The 20,734-nt window shown below is 41.5% G+C and overlaps 1 protein-coding gene across 2 annotated transcripts in view; it reads right to left on the reverse strand.

The window, feature by feature from the left end:
* Positions 1-20,734, reverse strand: part of LOC115466843 (AT-rich interactive domain-containing protein 1B-like) — a 1,026,314-nt gene that overhangs the window by 755,336 nt on the left and 250,244 nt on the right. For both annotated transcript variants that reach the window (XM_030198387.1, XM_030198389.1), the window contains exon 3: positions 14,926-15,072. In XM_030198387.1, coding sequence (XP_030054247.1) covers positions 14,926-15,072 — 147 coding nt within the window. The remainder of the gene's footprint in view (positions 1-14,925; positions 15,073-20,734) is intronic.

Consider the following 20,734-nt stretch of genomic DNA (forward strand, 5'->3'; position numbering starts at 1 on the left):
AGCCTCCAAATCATGCACTCTTGGGCGGACTCACTCCAGTTAAAACTGAACGCGGAAAAAACTCAATGTCTAGTTCTCACTTCCCAATACAACACAAACAACTACCCTACCATAACCACACCTTACTGCACACTCCCCATCTCAGAAAATCTAAAAATTCTTGGAGTCACTATTGATCGAAACCTCACACTTGATACCCACGTGAAGAACACAACGAAAAAAATGTTCTACTCAATGTGGAAACTCAAAAGAATAAAACCTTTTTTCCCAAGATACGTCTTCCGCACCCTAGTACAGTCACTAGTGATAAGTCACCTGGACTACTGCAACGCTCTGTACATAGGATGCAAAGAACAGACCATTAAAAAACTCCAAACAGCCCAGAACACCGCAGCCCGACTCATTTTTCGAAAAACCAAATACGAGAGCGCAATGCCCCTAAGAGAGAAACTGCACTGGCTTCCACTCAAGGAACGAATTGAGTTCAAGATCTGCACGACCATACACAAAATTATTCACGCAGATGCCCCACTCTACATGCTAAACCTAATAGACTTACCACCCAGAAATGCCAGAAGATCAGCCCGCAAGTTTCTCCATTTGAACTTCCCCAGCTGTAAAGGAATTAAATACAAACAGGCATACGCTACTACCTTTGCGTACAAAAGCACACAGATATGGAACACACTTACCCATGGACCTGAAAACCACGAACAACTTAACCAGCTTTCGCAAATCTATGAAAACACATCTCTTCAACAAGGCATAGAAAAATAATCCTTAATGAAACAAATCACTCCTTACACCACCCAAATGCTTTAAACACCCCTCACACAACCTTACCTAACACCTTCTAACTAATTATTCTTTTACCTCCAGCCTATTACCGAATGTATCTAAGATTATGTAATGATGATATCATATTAACACCCAGTAAGCCACATTGAGCCTGCAAAAAGGTGGGATAATGTGGGGTACAAATGCAATAAATAAAATAAAATAATTAAAAATAATCACTGCAGTAAAAGTCCTGGAGTGAAGTTCATGCATCTGAGCTAATCATGGGCCCTAAGTTTAATGGCCATTGCATATGCCCAGGTACTGTTAAGCATTGTCTCCATGGCATCTCCAATCACCCCAAACAGTACAACACCTGACTCAGGAAATAAACTCAAGCCCTCCCCAGTGTTCATATTATCACTGTTATCAGGCCAGCCCTTACTGGGAAACATTTTAATTACTTCACCAAGCAAATCTGAGGAATAAATAAGAAAATTCTAAGTGAAGTTACTTGTGCCTGAATTCAATCTCAAATTTTCTGCATATCTCCAATCATAACACAAAGTGAAAAGTTTATTATTAACTGTGGACAGCAAGGCAACAGAATGGTGGAAATGGAGAGACGAATCAGAGAGAGCAAATGCAGATCAAGGAGGGGTAGATGGTTCTAAAAGGCAAGAACAAGGCACAAAGAATACAAGTTTGAATTGTGAATAAAAGGTCCATGTTGAAATTTAATGCAATATTATGGGGCTCATTTTCAAAACAGAAAAACGTCTCAAAAATAGCAATGTGGCATTTGGATATTTTTCGGAGAAAAACATTCAAATCGCAATTTTCAAAATTCAGATTCAGTATGTTTTTCTCTACAGTGCATCCAAACCACAAGTGCAATGTTGGGGTAGGGATTTGGGTGTTCCCAAAACTTGGACATTTTTATGCCATAATAGAACAAAGCAAAAACATCCAGGTCTAAAAGATAGACATTTTGGTCTAGACCTGTTTCAATCATTCCTAAGTCAGAAAAAGGTGCTCTAAATGATGAGACGACCACTGGAGGGATTAAACATGACCCCCCTTACACCACCAGTGGTCACTGACCCTCTCTCACCCCCCAAAGATGTGAAAGAAACAGTACGTACTAGCCTCTACAAGAGCGAGCAGCAAGTAGGGTCCCTGGAGTAACCTAGCGGTCGATGAAGTTTACTGTAGAGAAGGGGACAAAGTCCCATAACCTACTCTAACTGGTACACTTGTGGTGGAAAGTGTAAACCCTCCAAAACCCACCAAAAACCTACTGTACCAACATAAAGGTGACAACTGCAGGCATAAGGGCTATTGTAGTGGTGTACAGTAGGTTTTCAGTAGGTTTTTGAGGGCTCACCATACAATTTAAGGGGATAATGGTGAGACGTATACCCGTGACCTTTTATGTCCACTGCAGTGCCCCCTAGGGTGCCCCACTGCTCTACTGGATGTCTGCACCATGCACTGGTTTTGAACACTATTAAGACAGGATAGATGATGAAAAGAGAGCCATTATGACTGGGGGGTGGGGGCGGTGAGGAGAGGGATCCAGCCCCACTGGGTGTCATCTGAGCTCAGACAGGAACTTCAACTCAAAATGAGCAAATCCATTCAGAAGTAACTCCCTGCTCAACTGTAACCTAGAAGAAAACTGGGCCAGGAGCTCCCAGACAAGCACCAAGGAGAAGCTGCATGATCCATCCACCATCCACTTGGTGACCAAGAATATACTGAACATTCCATGGCTGCATAATACCCTTAGGGGCGACTTACAAAGAACGACTTAAATTCTCCATCTGCTAGTAGACAGAAAATAAGAAAGAAAAGAATGCTAATTTGGGACAGGAAAGAATTAACTACCTTGACCAGTTAACCCTAGCTCATTCATACATAGGAAAGAATTAATTATCTAAACCAGTCAACCCCAGCTCAGTCATACAAGAACATAATGTAACAACACTCATATCTGAAGACATGCAGTTTCTATTAAGGTGAAAACTCCATACCCTGACTGCTTTTGTCTCTTGTTTTCAAGTTTGAAGTTTTAGCTTTATTTGATATACTGCCTTATAGACAAACCATCAAAGCAGTTTACAGTAAAAACAAAACAGCCTGATCAAACTCAAAAAAGAATCCAGGAACTATAATTCAGATAGGAAAGAAAACAACAAAAAAAAACCAAGTATCACTTCGATATGCATGAGATAGATTTGCATACAATGGAGGCAGTAAGCAAGCAGATCCATCTCAAGCATATTCGTTAGGGTATCCTGAAAAAATGGCTTGTTTGCAACACTCAAGGCGTGAATTCCTACATCCCTGACTTAGGTCCTGTGGAACAGAAAGCCACAGCATACAAACAAGATGGCTGTTGCAGAGAAGCTGGCAACCAGTTTCTTCTGCTCTCTGGAATATGGCAAAGCAGCATTTCACAGCTTCTTGGCATAAAGAAGTCCCTCAACTGAAACAGATTTCTCACAAAGCTTTGGCAGAGGAAGAACTATCGAGCTGGTTCAGTAAGAAGAGTTTTAAAAAAGCATATGCTCCTGCAGGAGTACAGAGGACATTTTCTTCCCAGTTAAGAATGATGTTGGGAAGGAAGAGTCACTACCAGAAAAAAATTGTAGAAGCTTCAAAAGTCTTTTGGTGGTATATCAGTAGATGGTACTGTATTCATCTGGAACATTCTGGGGTAAAGTCTAACATAAAGGTAACATTTTAATCTGAATTAATATGGGACTCATATTTACATTGTTGTCTGAGCTTAAAAATAAGAAGCAAGACAAAGGGCAGAGATTAGTCTAAGTTACAGAGAAAGGTGATGCCATCAAGAAAAGACCAGTAACCTAGACGAAATAAGACCATGGCATGAGTAAATATTTAATCAGTTAGAATTGTGAAAGTTAAGAAAGTTGCTGAGGCAATGACAGTAATATTTGCAACATTAAAATGTGTGCATGGGACAGCACCATGCACCACCATGCAGAAGAAACGCAAGTTTAATTTCAGCTCAGGTATTTATTACCTGGTTTCACAGCTCCTGGGAGGGGAAGATTTTAGTTACTGTGCAACTGTAACATATGGCAACCAGATGTAGGGCACAAAACTGCAAGGTTCCGAAAGGATTCCAGGTTCATGGCCACTACCAACAATTGTTGCTTTGATGACAGGATATCAACAGGGGAAAAGGTTCCCATGTAGCAATCAATGAAAGTTCACCATGAAAGACCCACCATGCAAGATCACATCCCTAGTTCCATTTCAGCTGAAAGTCCAAAGGAGCATGACAAAACTGCCAGGTCAGCAAGAAAATATGCATGCAGAGAAAGGAAGCATGCAGCCAAAAACAACATATTAAAACTATGACAGAGAAAGATCAGTTAGGCCATACACTCTGTTGAGATTGAGACTCTTCTTCTCTGATCAGCTAAGACCTTAGGTTTATGACAGGGTCACTGAGAGACAAAGCTGGGCCTGGGGCAAACACCCCCTGAGTCCCCTGCCTCACACAGAACCCATGCCCTGCTTACTTACTTAATATTTGTCTCCTGCTCCTGTGTACCGGGACCCATGTTAACTCTGCTCTGCTACCATAGGTCCTTCTTCCTGACGCATTCTCTCCCAACTATGTGGAAGCTGAAAGTACACACAAGGCAGGAAGGAGGACCTGTGGCCATCAGAACACAGTTAACGCAATAACGTGATCACTCGGTACTGCGGCACATAGAAGCAAAAGACCACTCAGCCTTGTCAGCACCCCCCCCCCCCCCCCCCCCCCCCCGAGGGTGAGCCCAGAGGAATCTTGGCCCCCTGTTTCCTCTTTTCAGTAGCTCTGGTTTATGGTCACACAAATTCCCATTGCTGAAACCAACACTATCTATCCTATTGCTTCCATCCATCTTCCCAAGTTTACTCTCCATCATACGCTTATTCTCTTTCATTTCCTCCTGTTACCCCCTCACCAGTCTTTTATCACTATGCTCTGTCACTCTCACATACAACAAACATTTTTAAATTCCATCATAGTTTTGGTTGCTACTACCTCTCCTGTAGCATATTCCAGGTATCAGCCATTCTTTAATTAAAAATGTACTTTCTCTATTTCCTTTATACTTTTCTCCCTTGCCCTTTAATTTCTACTTGTATGGAAGTCTCCCTTTCCCATATTTCACTGGAGCTTGCCAAATACTTAATTTCAAACATGCCTCCTTTAACACTTCTCTTAGGGCACAGAAAGGTCTAACCTGCACAAATCAGCATTACAACTCTTACTGCCTTGTTGGACAAACTGGATGGACCATACAGGTCTTTATCTCTCATCATTTATTACATTAGTACATTTTGAGCACCTTAAACCTCTCTTTGTAGAGATCACAGATCTTGTATTTTAGCAGCTGTTCTCTTCTCTGAGCCACCCTAGTCTATTCCAGTCATACAATAAGGCTCATTTTCGAAAGAGATGGACGTCCATCTTTTGACATAAATCGTCACTTGGAGGTCCATCTCTCAGAGACGTCCAAATCGGTATAATCAAAACCCGATTTTGGATGTCTCTAGCGGAAGTCCGTCGCAAGGACGTCCAAATCTGAGGGGGGGCGTAGCAGAGGCGTGGTGAAGGCGGGACTTGGGTATTCCTAAGATTTGGACGTCTTTAAGCCATAATGGAAAAAAGCAGAGACGTCCAAGACTAAAACTTGGACGTTTTCACCTGGACCTGTTTTTATTACGAATAAGGCACAAAAAGGTGCCAAAAATGACCAGATGACCACTGGAGGGAATCGGGGATGACGTCTAGTTACTCCCCCAGTGGTCACTAACCCCCTCCCACCCTCAAAAACATCATTAAAAATATTATGTACCAGCCTCTATGCCAGCCTCAGATGTTATACTCAGGTCCATGACAGCGCATGCAGGTCCCTGGAGCAGTTTTAGTGGGTGCAGTGCACTTCAGACAGGTGGACCCAGGCCCATACCCCCCTACCTGTTACATTTGTGGAGGAAACAGCGAGCCCTCCAAAACCCACCAGAAACCCTCTGTACCCACATATAGGTGCCCCCCTTTCACCCGTAAGGGCTATGGTAGTAGTGTACAGTTGGGTGTAGTGGGATTTGGGGGGCTCAGCACACAAGGTAAGGGAGCTTTGTACCTGGGAGCATTTTATGAAGTCCACCGCAGTGCCCCCTAGGGTGCCCAATTGCTGTCCTGGCATGTCAGGGGGACTAGTGTACTAGAAATGCTGGCTCCTCCCACGTCCAAATGGCTTGCATTTAGACGTTTTAGACTTGGACATCTTTGGTTTTGAAAATCGCCGAAAATTAAAGACGTCCAAATCCAAGAACGTCCTTGGTATTTTCGAAACAAATTTGTAAAACATCCAAATTCCGACTTAGATGTTTCTTTCGAAAATGCCCCTCAATGTGATTACTCGTCTAACAGTTTTCCAATTGTTGTCCTTCTGATACTTAATCAATGGTTCTGCGTCCCCAAATGCAGGATTTTATATTTTTTAACACAATCTCATTTTCCAAACCTTTGAGCATTCTTCCATTTTTTGAAGTCCCCTCTCATTTCTCTTACCTCTTCTGGTGTGTCTACTCTATTGCTGAAGCAGTTCTAGTACTCAGCCCTAGGAAATCCTACTGATCATGTTATCACTACTCTGGGGATGATGCAGAGACCATGTTTTAAAGCTACTACTACTACTACTTAGTATTTCTATAGCGCTGCCAGGGTTACGCAGCGCTGCACAAGTTTAAACATGGGGAAGGACAGTCCCTGCTCAAGAGCCATGCGCTGCTGCCTAGCACACGACTTCCTAACAGAAGGATAATGTGCCAATGTTCCCCAATGCAGTAACCAAATAACATGCAAATAGACAAGTAGAAAAAAATGTTTACAGACATGGAACAGTGCAGCAAACACATTTGCAAACATGTCTGCACTAGTGACAGGTATGTCTTTTGAAGAAATAGGCACCTGGACTTGCATGGGTACACATCCATGCATCTGCTGGATTGTAATTCTGTGCATAGAATTTTTGTGATGCTAATACTTATGTAGAAAACAGCATCACAGCACATGTACAGATGTATACACATACACATTTGGTTACTGACACAAGTTTTAATGCTCAGGCATGTGCATGCAATTCTCAATAGACCAGCACTTTGCTCTTGTTCTAGCACACCTTCCCCTCAGTTCCAGTTTTTTATTTGTACTTTTTTTTTTTTTGCCATGCTCTTCATAGAACCCAGAAAAAAAGTTGCAGTTACTCCTCCTCAGACCTTGTACTGAAGACCTGGTGTTAAGTTCAGCCTTTCGGTCTTTGGCACACTTCTTTGTATTTGTGCTGAATAAATGGAAAACAAAAATGAGGACCTTATAACGCCTTCGTATCGCTCCATGGTGCGACTGCACCTCGAATATTGTGTTCAATTCTGGTTGCCGCATCTCAAAAAAGATATAGTGGCATTAGAAAAGGTACAAAGAAGGGTGACGAAAATGATAAAGGGGATGGGACGACTTCCCTGTGAGGAAAGGCTAAAGTGGCAAGGGCTCTTCAGCTTGGAGAAAAAATAGCTGAGGGGAGATAAGATAGAGGTCTATAAAATAATGAGTGGAGTGGAATGGGTAGACATGAATCGATGGTTTATTCCTTCCAAAAACGAATCGGAGAAAATTCTTCTTCACTCAACGTGTAATTAAACTCTGGAATTCGTTGCCAGAGAATGTAGTAAAAGCAGTTAGCTTTGTGGGGTTTAAAAAAGGTTTGGATGGCTTCCTAAAGGAAAAGACCATAGACCATTACTAAAATGGACTTGGGGAAAACTCACTGCTTATTTCTAGAATAAGCAGCATAAAATGTATTGTACTTTTTGGGGGATCTTGCCAGATACTTGTGACCTGGATTTGCCACTGTTGGAAACAGGATGCTGGACTTGATGGACCTTCAGTCTGTCCCAGTATGGCAATACTTATGTATTTAAATGTGCAGTGCGCTGGTGTCTACACAAAGCTTTGTCCACAGTCTGTGTGCAAAAGTTGTTTTTGTATTATGCACCCATAAAATTGTACACTAAAGCCAAAGTAACTGGAGGGCCCTGTTTGGTTTCTAAGAGTGTTTATGGAGTATGATCTGAAAATATAATGCAACTCTTAATATTCACAATTAATAGATCTACTTTGAGAAGTGCCCAAAGGTTAAATTTAGATTTTCTTTCAATGAAAATGGGTCTAGGTGGATCCTTACACTTCTATTTGGGTATATTCATTTATTTATCTATCAGAGTGCTAAAATTTGGAACGGAATTCCTGTACAGATTCGCCAAATACCATCATATATTCTTTTTCGAAAGGTGCTTAAAACATAGAAGGAGGAAGTGGCCTAGTGGTTAGGGTGGTGGACCTTGGTCCTGGGGAACTGAGGAACTGAGATTGATTCCCGGCACAGGCAGCTCCTTGTGACTCTGGGTAAGTCACTTAACCCTCCATTGCCTGCCACATTGAGCCTGCCATGAGTGGGAAAGCGCGGGGTACAAATGTAACAAAAAAAAAATACATGTTTTCAAACCAACTGTTGTAATTTATTGCTGTGTTAAGTTGTGGGATCTATGCATATTTCTAAACATTCTAAATATGTTTTTTACTTCTGTTAGTTCTTTCTAATGTGAAGCTGTTCTTTTATGTAATCTGCCCTGCATCCTATTGATTAAAAGCAGAATATAAGTACCACAATACAATAGTGCACATTTCTGCTCCTCAGTTATTGCCTCATCCAATTTACAACCCTTTGACCCAAACTCATGCCTTTCAGCATGCTTATGAGAAACAGTATCAAAACTCTTCAGTGAAGTTCTGATGAGCAAATTCTACCACACTTCCCTAACCCACCACTTCTGTTAGCACATTAGAAAACTCCATCAAGTTTTGTCAAGCATGACCTTCTCTTATACAACCATGCTTGGTGCCCAGTACAAGGTTTCCATTATCTTTTTCTGTAGGAGCGCCTGCATAGTTTTAACATCAGTAATTGGCAAAACTAACCAGTCTGTAGTTGTGTGTTTTCTCCCTGTCTCCCTCTTTGCCTATCTGGGATCACATCTGCTCTTTCAGTCCCTTGGAACCTCCCTCATCTTCAAAGACAAGATGAATAGAGCTGTGAGGGGTGCTGACAGTATATATTTGAGCTCATTTAGTATCCCGGGGTGTATATAATTGAGTTCTATGACCTTATCCACCCTCATTTGCCGAAGTACTTGAAGTACGCCTTCCTCTGTAAATTGGTTTATAATCATTTCACATTTGTCAATATTTTTTTCCACTTTACTATAGTCCATTACCTTCCCTTTTGTGAATACTGAGCAAAAGAATGCATTCAAGATGGAGAAATTATATGTTACCTGATAATTTTCTGAACCAATGAGTGTTATCCCTTTCCACCAGTAGGTGGAGGTGGAGAAAACTGAATTCTGCCAATGACCAACATAAGCAGAGGTGCTCCAAGGAACAATCCAGCATGCATCTGCCCAAGCAGCAGAAGGTCCAATCACAAAATGTTGTTGCTGCTTTTTTTTCTTTTTGGAAGCACAGAAAAGCAAGCACAGAGCACACCCAGAATCCTGGGGCTGAGGTCTTCCAATGGTGGGACTTCAGAACAGTGTCACTGACTAAAGAAAAGAAAATGATCAGGTAAGGCAATTTCTCCTTTCTTAGTGTCAGCTCCACTGTTCTGAACTAGTAGGATGTACCGAGGCAAGGGAAGACAAGGCCCCCTGAATTACAACTCTAGCCAGCTCGTCCAATCTGTAGTATTTAGCAAAGGAATGAAGCGACGACCAAGTCGCCACCCTGCAGATCTCCTCAGGGGTAAACCCGGGCCGCCACCCCAGAAGTGGCCTGAGCCCTAGTAGAGTGAGCTTTGAGTCCCTGAGGCACTGAATGATTCTTGCCAAAGTAAGTGGACTCAATAGCTGCCTTAATCCACCTTGCAATGGAGGCCTTCAAAGACCATGGAAAAGTATAAAGAGGAAGTCCGCGAGACGAAACCCATTCGTTTCTTTGAGGTACCTGAGCATCGTACTCCAGATATCCAGCCTGTAAAGCCTCCGACACTCTGGCGATGACCCCTGCGCCATCATGGAAGGCAAACAAACTACTTGATTCACACGAAATGGGAAACACCACCTTTGGAAGAAAGGATGGTACCATGTGCAAGGCCATGGAATCCTCCGAGGAGAGATAGGGATCCCGACATAACGGGACCTGAAATTCAGAAACCCTCTTAGCAGAGGTGATGGCCACCAAAAACACCATCTTGAGGATAAAATCCTTGCTGGAAGGCAACCACAGGAGCTAAAATGGGGCCTCAGACAGCACCCAGAGGACCAGACTGAGGTCCCAAGAAAGAAAGGAAGGACAAAGAGGGGTGTGCAGATGTATCACCCTCTTTAGAAACTGAGCTACCTCTCTAAGCAAAGCCAGAGAGATGCTCTGCCTGTTTTTGCACTCATTAATTCCTAAGGCTTAATACACCTGTGCTTCCCTAATTTTTCCCAACCAAAGCCCCATTAAATCATGTGATCCTAGCTTTACCTCTTCTCCAGGCCGACTTGTAGTGCCAGCTTTCCACTGTGACCACGCAGGCCATATTATATCGTCCTATTATCTTATGCAGGCCATAGTCACAACCCCAAATGAGGGAGTGATTCCATTCGGGGTTCATAACCACAATTTGAGCTGCTACCTTATACAAAGATTTGTTGTTTCCTTCATGCTCGATTTTATTGCTGACAAAGGTTCTTCTAAACACTTCAGCTCTCAGAATCCAAGTAAGGCATTCCTTTTATGTCAAACCTTGTTGGAGGTAATACTCTAATGTATACAAAATTTCTCTTAGGTTTCTCCAGCGCAACTCACAGTAGTCCAGCTTCTTCCTGTTTGCCCTGTTTTTTTGTACCTACTCTTGTGTTCTTACTATAAAGAGCTACTTTGCCCCTCACCTTCCTTTTCTCTCTGTTTCTTGTCAGTAAATTATAGCTCAGGATATCATGTCTCAAACCTAGCTGCCATTATACTAAGACTTGATGAATACAACAGAAGGGTATTGTGTTCAATTCTAGTCGCCGCACCTCAAAAAAGACATAGTGGAATTGGAAAAGGTGCAGAGAAGGGCGACAAAGATGATACAGGGGATGGGACGACTTCCCTATCAGGATAGGCTGAAGAGGCTGGGGCTCTTCAGCTTGGAGAAAAGGCGGCTGAGGGGAGATATGATAGGTCTATAAGATAATGAGTGGAATGGAACGGGTCGACATGGAGCGTCTGTTTACGCTTTCCAAAAATACTAGGACAAGGGGGCATGCGATGAAGCTGCAGCGTGGTAAATTTAAAACGAATCGGATGAAATGTTTCTTCACTCAACGCGTAGTTAAACTCTGGAATTTGCTGCCGGAAAAGGTGGTTAAGGCGGTTAACTTAGTGGACTTCAAAAAAGGGTTGGACGGCTTCCTGGAGGAAAGAAAAAGCCATAAAATGTTATTGAATGGACGAGGGAATAATACAGTATTTCTAAGATGGGCGGGACAAATTGCTTGTTCTTTTGGCCGCTGTCGGTGGCAGGGTGCTGGGCTCGATGGACCCTTGGTCTGTCCCAGCTTGGCGATGCTTATGTGCTTATGAACCACACACAGGTCTCTACTTACCACCCCCACAGGGCCAAAAGCATCTCCATTCACTTGACCTCAAAGGACAAGTGAGGAGAGACAGAGCCCTGGCAGGTATTTCCCCACTGGTTCTAGATAAAGGTCTGTAGACTGGTCCCTAATAGCCCTGACCAAGGCACTGCATCTCAACTTCTGGGCCACCTTCACCTCAGGAAGTCAGGCACCCAAAAATTCTGCTGCATTGACCACACAGCAATCAACTGCAGGAGGCAGAGAATACTGGCAAGGTCAATTACTAATAGTGATATCACTGGAAGTTAAGTGTTGTTGCCTCCATCTGCTGGCTGAGGTGCACAACCCACTAATCTAAACTGGTCTAGCAGGATAACAAAGGTTTCTTGCTTTTGCGCTATGAATGTTCATTTGTCAGTTAAAAAAAAAGGGTAGCAGATATCTGAAATAAATCGATCAAATTACATCTTTGTGAAGTACAAGAGACATTAGCAAGTGATGTAGAGATAAGTGGAAGGAGTGTGAAGAGATTCAAGAAATTGATATGAGGTGAAATGCAGAAGCTTAGTTCTTTCCAGCTTTAGTGATGACAAGGGAAAGGGACTTGATATACCACCTTTCTGTGGTTTTTGCAACTATATTCAAAGCAGTTTACATAGTATATACAGGTAATTATTTGTACATGGGGCAATGGATGGTTAAGTGACATGCACAGAGTCACAAGGAGCTGCAGTGGGAATCGAACCCAGTTCCCCAGAATCAAAGTCCTCTGCACTAACCACTAGGCTAATCCTCCACTCATAGTTATGAGGAAGGCACAGATCCAGGGGTAGATAGGAGTGGTGACAGGAAGGCAAATATACAATATGGTTTTGTAAGCATGAGATCAATGTAAAAAGTCAATCAATGATAAAAGAAAATTTAGAAAATTAGTAAAACTAAATGAATTAACCACTGAGCACAGAAGACCATTGACTAAGGGAAAGGTAAGAAAATAAATCTGAGTTATTCACAAAAACTGAAAGATTGAGAGAACCAAACATACACGGAGTCTGCAATTCAGTGACAGAACAGTAGATGAGGAAAAAGATATCATTAAGATTGCTAAATGCTAAGAAGAGGTTGAGGAAAATGAAAACAGAATCCATGAAGCCAAAGCCAATGTTGATGAGAGAATTAAGAGTAGAACGAATAGCTGTTTTGGTCGATTGATCATGTTTGGAAATCTGATTAAAGGAAAGTAAAAGATGAACGATAGGAAAGAAAAAGAGGAAAGTTTGTGATAAACAGGCTTTGAACAGTCTTACAAAGATAAGGAAAAAAGAAATATGTGCCAAAAGAAAAATGATTTTATAGTAAACAGATGGCAGCTATAAATAGAAAGGGAATTAAGCTATTATACAGACTGTATTCACTTTGATATACTGCTTTTCAACAAGCAATATCAAAGCAATATATAATCATGATTTAAAATACTGTACATGTTAAACACCTAGCAGAACCAAGGAGACAGAGTGCATCATATGGGGCTCCATTTACAAAGCTATACTACCATTAGCGACATGCTGAATGTGAAGGCGACCATGGGAATAGAATGGGCTTCATCACATTTAAGAATACTTTTACTAAGATGTGCTAACAAATTTAGCATGCACTAAATAAGAAGACCCTAGGAATTTAATAGGTGTCATATCATTTAATGCACACTAAAGTGAAGGTACTTACCTGTAGCAGGTATTCTCTGAGGGCAGCAGGCCTTATAGTCTCACAAATGTGTAACGTGGGTCCATGTTTCCAGTTCAGAGCTTGTAACAAGCTTTAAAATAGGTCTTTGAGTGCAAAATTCGCTACATCGCGCATGCGCAAGTGCCTTCCCGTCCACCATGAGAGCGCAGGACCAGTGGTACAATATAAAACATAATAAAAAGGAGACAACTCCAAGGGGAGGTGGGTGGGTATGTGAGAATATAAGGCCTGCTATCCTTGACGAATACCTGCTACAGGTTATGTACCTTCGCTTTCTCGGAGGAGAAGCAGGCCTATAATTCTCACAAATGAGAATCCCTAGCTACCAAGCTTACTAAAAACAACAACCAGTGGTCAATTAGTCCTCCCAGAGCCAGGAGGTTGGTTTTGAACACACTGTGATAATATTTAACGGGATGACTGTACACCTTTTGTGCCATATAAAAGGGAAAGGGGGGGTTAGGGAGGTAGGTGGGATGATACAGTAAACTGTGAGGGTGGATTGAAGAGTGTGTATTTGGGTAAGAGGAGTTTATATGAACCAAGATCCCTTGCCAATTTATTGTATCTTGTGGACTGCTTCCCAAATTATGCTTGGAAGGAGGAACAAGGAATTCGTTGCCAGAGAATGCGGTAAAGGCGGTTAGCTTAGCAGAGTTTTAAAAAGGTTTGGACGGCTTCCTAAAGAAAAAGTCCATAGACCATTATTAAATTGGACTTGGGGAAAATCCACTATTTCTGGGATAAGCAGTATAAAATGTTTTGTTCTTTTTGGGATCTTGCCAGGTATATGTGACCTGGATTGGCCACTGTTGGAAACAGGATGCTGGGCTTGATAGACCTTTGGTCTTTCCCAGTATGGCAATACTTATGTACTTATCTAAGGGATGCTTAAGACTGTGTTTATAATGTTATCAGAAATTACATTTAGTTTGATTATGTGAAGCTTGCTTTATCCTTCTTTCAATAAAAATTGTTTAACATAAAATTATTTCTCTATACATAGCTCCCACAACAGAGGGGCTTAATGTACTGCAAAAGGCCAATCTGGCCTTCTTTTGCACATATATCCTCTGTGCAAGGGACATGCTTTAAAGAAAACAGCTTCAATTCTCCAATTATAAAAAACAAATTTGATTATCTTAGATAAGTTTAGAAGAATCTTAATAATATATTGTATTCCGATAAATTACTCTCTCTCAACAGATTCTCATCTATTCATAGTTATTAACTCTAGATATGTACAGTTTATATTAAATAATGTTGGTAGCTGGCTGACGTTGATAGAAAGCCACTTATGGGTAGAAATCCAACCATGCTAATCATGCAAAGATATAAATTTAATCAATTAGAAGACTTCTACAAATTCATAACTCTAACACTGCAGAAAAGAGTATTTGAAAAATGATGTATCATCAGATTAATAACTCCTCCTCTCTGGTTGATCCTAGATTGGCTGTACTTTTATTCCTTCAAAAGAGAGCAAAGCACATTTTCAAAACATATTTATTTTCAATTCTGCCCATTAGCCTAAGAATCTAAGTAGATACCAGATGTGCAGGTTTTCTAAAGTTTTTTTTTTCACTTCAGAAATCTTGCTTGCTCAGTTTTTCACAGTATGAGTAAAAACATATTTATCACCCTAAAATGTTTTGATAATGGCAACCTAAGTACAGAGCTCTGAATGATTATGCTTACCTGCTGGGGCTGATACCGCTGCTGCGCCTGCGACAGGTACTGTGCCTGGGGTGGTGGTTGAGGAGGCTGCAGCTGCTGATTGTAATATGGCTGTTGGCCCTGTTGGCAGTAGCCACTTACACCTTGCTGCCCATACTGATTCGGTATCTGTTAAAAGAGTCAAGCAAAGTAGATTTGGGTTAGGAAACTGGAACTACATCATCCGGGTTATTGTTATACTCATGAAAAAAAGAGAGAACCCTAAACGCATCAGCCAAGCCAAGGAAAAAAAAAACAGATTCTAACACAAGGGCAATTGTTTATTAAAATATACAACACAGATTCAACACTAAGGGTGCCTGCTTCAGGAGTCAAACTATTCAAATCAATGGACAATTCTGGATAAAAGTTCAATAGTCCAAAAGAATGATTGCCAATATAGCACCATCACAGAGTTCCAGTATCGGAGCCAGGCACTGAAGTGTCACTGTTAGAAATTTTCTGTGTGTCTATGCTGTGGAACACCCCCAAAATACCCGAATTTCACTTAGGCTCTGATTATGTTTAATAACAATTTTTATATCACCTAAATTTTATTAAACAAAGTGGTATACAGGTTATTATCAAAGAAAAAACATTACATATTTATATATAAAATCATAAATAGGAACAATGCATACATATATCAAACTTTGCTGAACATGTGTTCTGAGAAAAGGTAGCAAATCCTATTAATACAGTATATCTTATCCTTCTGTTCTAAGTCAGTATCAAAGGCTTGTTTAAAAACAAGTTTTCAACATGACCTTAAGGTCATGTTTACTAAGCCGTGCTGTAGGCACGCTACCTGTTTAGCACGTGGAAACAAAAGAGACACCCACTATATTCCTATGGGTGTCTCTAGCATTAGCATGCACGCTAAAAAGTGTAAGTGTCTACAGTGCGGCATAGTAAACAGGGTCCTAAACCTATATATAATTTGCTTCTGCCCTTAGAGAGGGTGGCAGATTATTCCACACCACAAAAAAGGCCTTACACTGGGTAGACACCCATCTAGCTCTCTTCAAACTCGGTATTTACCATCCTATTATCTTGTAATGAGCATGAATTCTGATTGGTGTATGTGGGAGAGTCACAGAATGTAAATATCCAGGAGATTGTCCATAATAGACTCTTGTGATTCTATATGACACGGGCAGCCAGTGATACTTCAAATAAAAGAGGGTGACATGATCATAAAATCTGCCACTTCCTAACCATCTTATTGCTGCATTTTGTAGTGTTTGCAGCCTTTTTAAGTTGAGACTAGAAGTTCCAGCTAACACTACAGTAGTGTAAATCTAGTATTCTAGACACTAGTAAAGCATGTAGTAAAGTATGCAATGTTTTTTCATCAAAATAGTATTTTATTGAAGTAATTTCAGTGTATAGAAGCCTTTTCATAATTTCTGATACATGATCATTAAATGTTAGTTGAAAGCCTACCATTAACTCCTAAATATTTAAGTTTAGTAACTGACGGAATATCTTTACCTAATACAGTGGTTCCCAAACCTGGCCCTGGAGGCACCACAGCCAGTCAGGTTTTCGGGATATCCACAATGAATATTCATGAGAGATTTGCATGCACTGCCTCCACTGTATGTAGATCTCTTTCTTGAATATGAATTGCAGATATCCCGAAAACCTGACTGGCTGGGGGGCCTCCAGGAGCAGGTTTGGGAATCACTGACCTAACAAATTCGGAATCAATGTTGGTTGGGGATTTTGACCTGTAATCCAACATGTCCTTGTTTTATTGAAGTTTTGGTTCTGGCCAATTAAAACATTTTATTTATTGGGATATTTGCTCATATCTTTTGAATATTGTAGTCCATTTTTATTTTCACAAGTCTCTCCTAGTTCAAGAGTTAACTTGGGCAATTGTCTTTCCAAGCAGCACTTTCCTTTGTGTTCAGATTTGTCTTCTTAGCTAACACCTTCTCAGGCACGAGGTAAACAGAGCTGCTCTAAATAAAACTATGCTCTCAATATATTTATTTTGACCACCACATTACAGTTTATATTTTGTAACAAACATGTTCTTTTTGGATTTTGAAAGAGGTTGTCTTTTTAAATAATGGTTGTATTTATTAGGTTGATTTATAAAGAATACATGTATATAGTGTCATATATGTAGAGCATTTATTTGTCAACATTCTCTATGTTGATCATATAGCACTAGAAAGACTTTTGAACAGCATAGAGTAACATATCATGTGTTGCTTCACCTTGCTTATATCATTTTATGCAGTGCATTTTTTCTAGCGAAAAAGGTGCCAGTATTCAAATGTCAGGCCACCCTTCAGGGGTGGGGTGATCATTGAGTGACCCACCCCATAGCAAGGCCACCTGCAACCAGTCACAGAATCTATAACAAGGCAGAATTTGTGTGTAGGGCCTGAGCTCTTTCATTAAAACTTGGGGAACATGGGTCAATTTTAGCAGATAATGGAAAAGGTGCCGGTACTCAGTACCCCCAAGTACCCTCTCAAAAAAAGCCCTGGTTTTATGTAAAGTTACGCATTAGATTTTTTTTTTTTAATCCTAGGAGGTGAGCAGAGGGCATAATTTGATAATGCAAAGGGTTTCTTTTTAACACTATGTGAGGTTTGTCAAAGCACGAAGCAACTTTAATGCGCTATAGTCATTTATCAGCTATGTATATCATCACGTCATTACTGACGTGACTGGTCCTTTTTTTTCCATTTAACGGCTTAATGCACATGTCCCACTTTTCTGCTCTAGCGGGATTTTTGATAGCGTTTCTCGCATCCACTGGATGAAGGCATTTATCTATCTCATACGGCAAGTTTTTCATCATGACTGGGACAAGATGTTAGATTGCCGCTATTAACATGTTGCCCTTTAGACTGATCCTTGATTTCTTAAGATGATAGCCCTGAGAGTATATATTTTGGTATTATCAGCGGGATTTTAATGCAGCAGTAAGTTAATGTAGAGTGCTATTGAGTGGTCCCATATTAAGATGTTGTTTAAATGAATGCATTTTTCTTATTTTTGATCACTGAATATGGTAGATTAAGTTTTCTTCACTCAATGTTGTCATCACAATGCCAGGTGTGTGGTTTTATTTAAGATGCTTGAGAATAACGCATGTTTTATATTTTTAATCACTTAATATGGAGGATTTATATATACCCAGTAATATATGTCATCACTTTTTGTTACTACCACTTTGGGCTATTTGGTATGCCAATATAGGTATTAATAAGTTTAAGCTTTTATGATATACTAGTAAAAAAGGCCCGTTTCTGTGAGAAATGAAACGGGCGCTAGCAAGGTTTTCCTCAGAGTGTATGTTTGAGAAAGAGTGTGTGTGAGAGATGGAGTGTGTGTGTCAGAGAGAGAGAGAGAGAGAGAGAGAAAGAGTGTGTCAGTGTTTGTGTGTGAGAGAGTGTGTGTGTGATGAAACAGGTGGTAGCAAGTGTGTGTGTTTGTGAGAGAGATAGTGTGTGTGTGTGGGAATGAGAGTGTGTGCCAGGGTGCCCCCTTCCCTCCCTCTTCCCTGCCTGCCAGATGCAAGTGTGTCTTTGTGACAGACAGAGAGAGTTAGTGTGTGCGAGTGTGTTTGTGAGAGAGAGAGTGGGTGTGTGTGTGTGGGAATGAGAGTGCGTGCCAGTGCCTGGCAGCCTGCCTGCAAAGGGGCTTCCATCCCTCTGCCTCTCTCCCCACCTCGTACTCCTCCTGCAGCTTTCCCTGCCACTTGATCGGCGTTATTGGGTACTCCTTCCCCTGCCTGCTAGCACTGATGTTTACCTGCATGCCTGGCTGCCAAGGGGCCTCCCCCCCCTGCCTCTCTCCCCACCTCGTACTGCTTGCCTGGCTGCCAAGGGGCCTCCCCCCCTGCCTCTCTCCCCACTACTACTACTGCACCTCGTAGTGCTCCTGCACCCCTTCGTGGGACTTGATCGACGTTATTCTCGACTCCTCCCCCTGACTGCTAGCACTGAGCTGTTTTACCTCCTGCTCGTCCGGCGTCCCGTTGTTTTTTTTTTTGGAGGGTGGGAACTTGGGGATCGCGGCAGTGTGGCCAGGTGTTTGGATGGTAGGGTCGGGAGGGCGCAGGAGGGCAGCGTCGGTGGTCAGCTGTTTTGCGGAGGGCGGCAGCGTCGGGAGGGCGCAGGTGGCTCATTTTTTGTAGGGCGGCAGCGTGGGGATGGCGGCGGATCAGCTGTTCGGACGGCACTCCTCCCCCTGCGTAGGTCGCTGTTTGTCGCTGTGTCTGGGGGGGATGGAGGGTCTGCGTAGGTCGCTGTTTGTCGGTGTTCGTGGGGGGGGTGGAGCGTTGGAGGGCGGTGGAACTGGGGATTCGTTGAGTGTCATAGCCCCGCCCTCGACGGCATAACGTTCGGACACGAGGGCGGGGCAGACACTCATGGGGAAAAATTTTGGTCTCTGCCACCTCAAAAACGGAAGTGGCAGCTTCATTTAGAACGTTGGGGTTGCGAATTATGTGCAGAAGGGGCGTGGTTGAGGGCGGGTCTATGGGTGAGAGTGAGTGGTGCATGAGTGACAGTGAGTGTCCCTGCCACAGAGTGAGCTTCAGAACTTCAGAATGTTTCAGGTGAGATTTATTTATATAGATTGGACACATTCTTCGTCTTTTATTGAACATTTATCTCATTTTTTATACTATTTATTCACAGTGTCTTTATTTATAAACTAGCCCTCTTATTGGGAGGCTCGTAAATGCTTTACAAAGAATTCTGCAAACTCTTGCAGTAAGCTAGGTAGTATTATTTCATGGTGGTATGTTTTGTTTTTGTTTCTAAGCTGTATTTTATAGATTTCATTTGCATTTTAAATGTAATGTTTTCTCTCCTGCCCTGTTATGAAGTAATTTATTTTTATGGTGTTTCAGTTGATTATTATCATTCTTTATTTATTATTATTATTTATGTTTTGTATCCTTATGTGACTATTTTTTCATAAATTATGAGAACTTCTAAGTATGTCAAGTTATAACATATATGTATAGCTGGTATGTATTTATATATTAGGAATGCTTTTTGAATTACCCATTCATGTCTCTTCAGATTGGTTTTATATATATATATATATATATATATATATATATATATATATACACAGTGCAATCCGCTTAAGTGCAAGGGTCTGGGACCAAAGAAATACATGCAGTTAACCGGAGCATGCACTTAACCGTTGTGACCCAAAGAAGCTTGACATCTGATAAACATATGTACAGTACTGTTTATTATATGTACAGTATATAGTCTCCGTTAACTGACGTTATACAGTCTCCGTTAACCGATGTTAGGCTTACTTGAAGTAATCAGTCATAGTCCTCTGTACACGCTTGTGTCTGTGAGTTCCATAGACTAGCAAGCTCATTTTCAAAGCACTTAGCCTCCCAAAGTTCCATAGAAACCTATGGAACTTAGCCTCCCAAAGTGCTTTGAAAATATGCCTCTATGTCTGTCAGACGATAAAAACTGTCATAGCACTGACATCTAGTGGCCTCCAGATAGGACCGAATGGTGTTGAGACTCTCCAGCGCTCTTGCAAAAGTGACAGGAGGTTATTGAATTTCATCAGCATGTGCCTCGCTGCTCATTTCATCATCAGCCGTTGCCTGCATGTAGACGCATATCTCGACATCAGTGCTGTTGTCAGCTGTTTGTACATAGTAATCAACAGCTACATAGTGATGAAACTCCTCCTCAGTAACACCTGCTGGGATGTCAATAGCCTGTTCATCTGATGCGTTTGCATCAGCTGCATCTGTTTCATCCCTCGCCACATCCTT

Source organism: Microcaecilia unicolor, chromosome 3 (genome assembly GCF_901765095.1).
Source record: "Microcaecilia unicolor chromosome 3, aMicUni1.1, whole genome shotgun sequence".
In the NCBI taxonomy this organism is placed as follows: domain Eukaryota; kingdom Metazoa; phylum Chordata; class Amphibia; order Gymnophiona; family Siphonopidae; genus Microcaecilia; species Microcaecilia unicolor.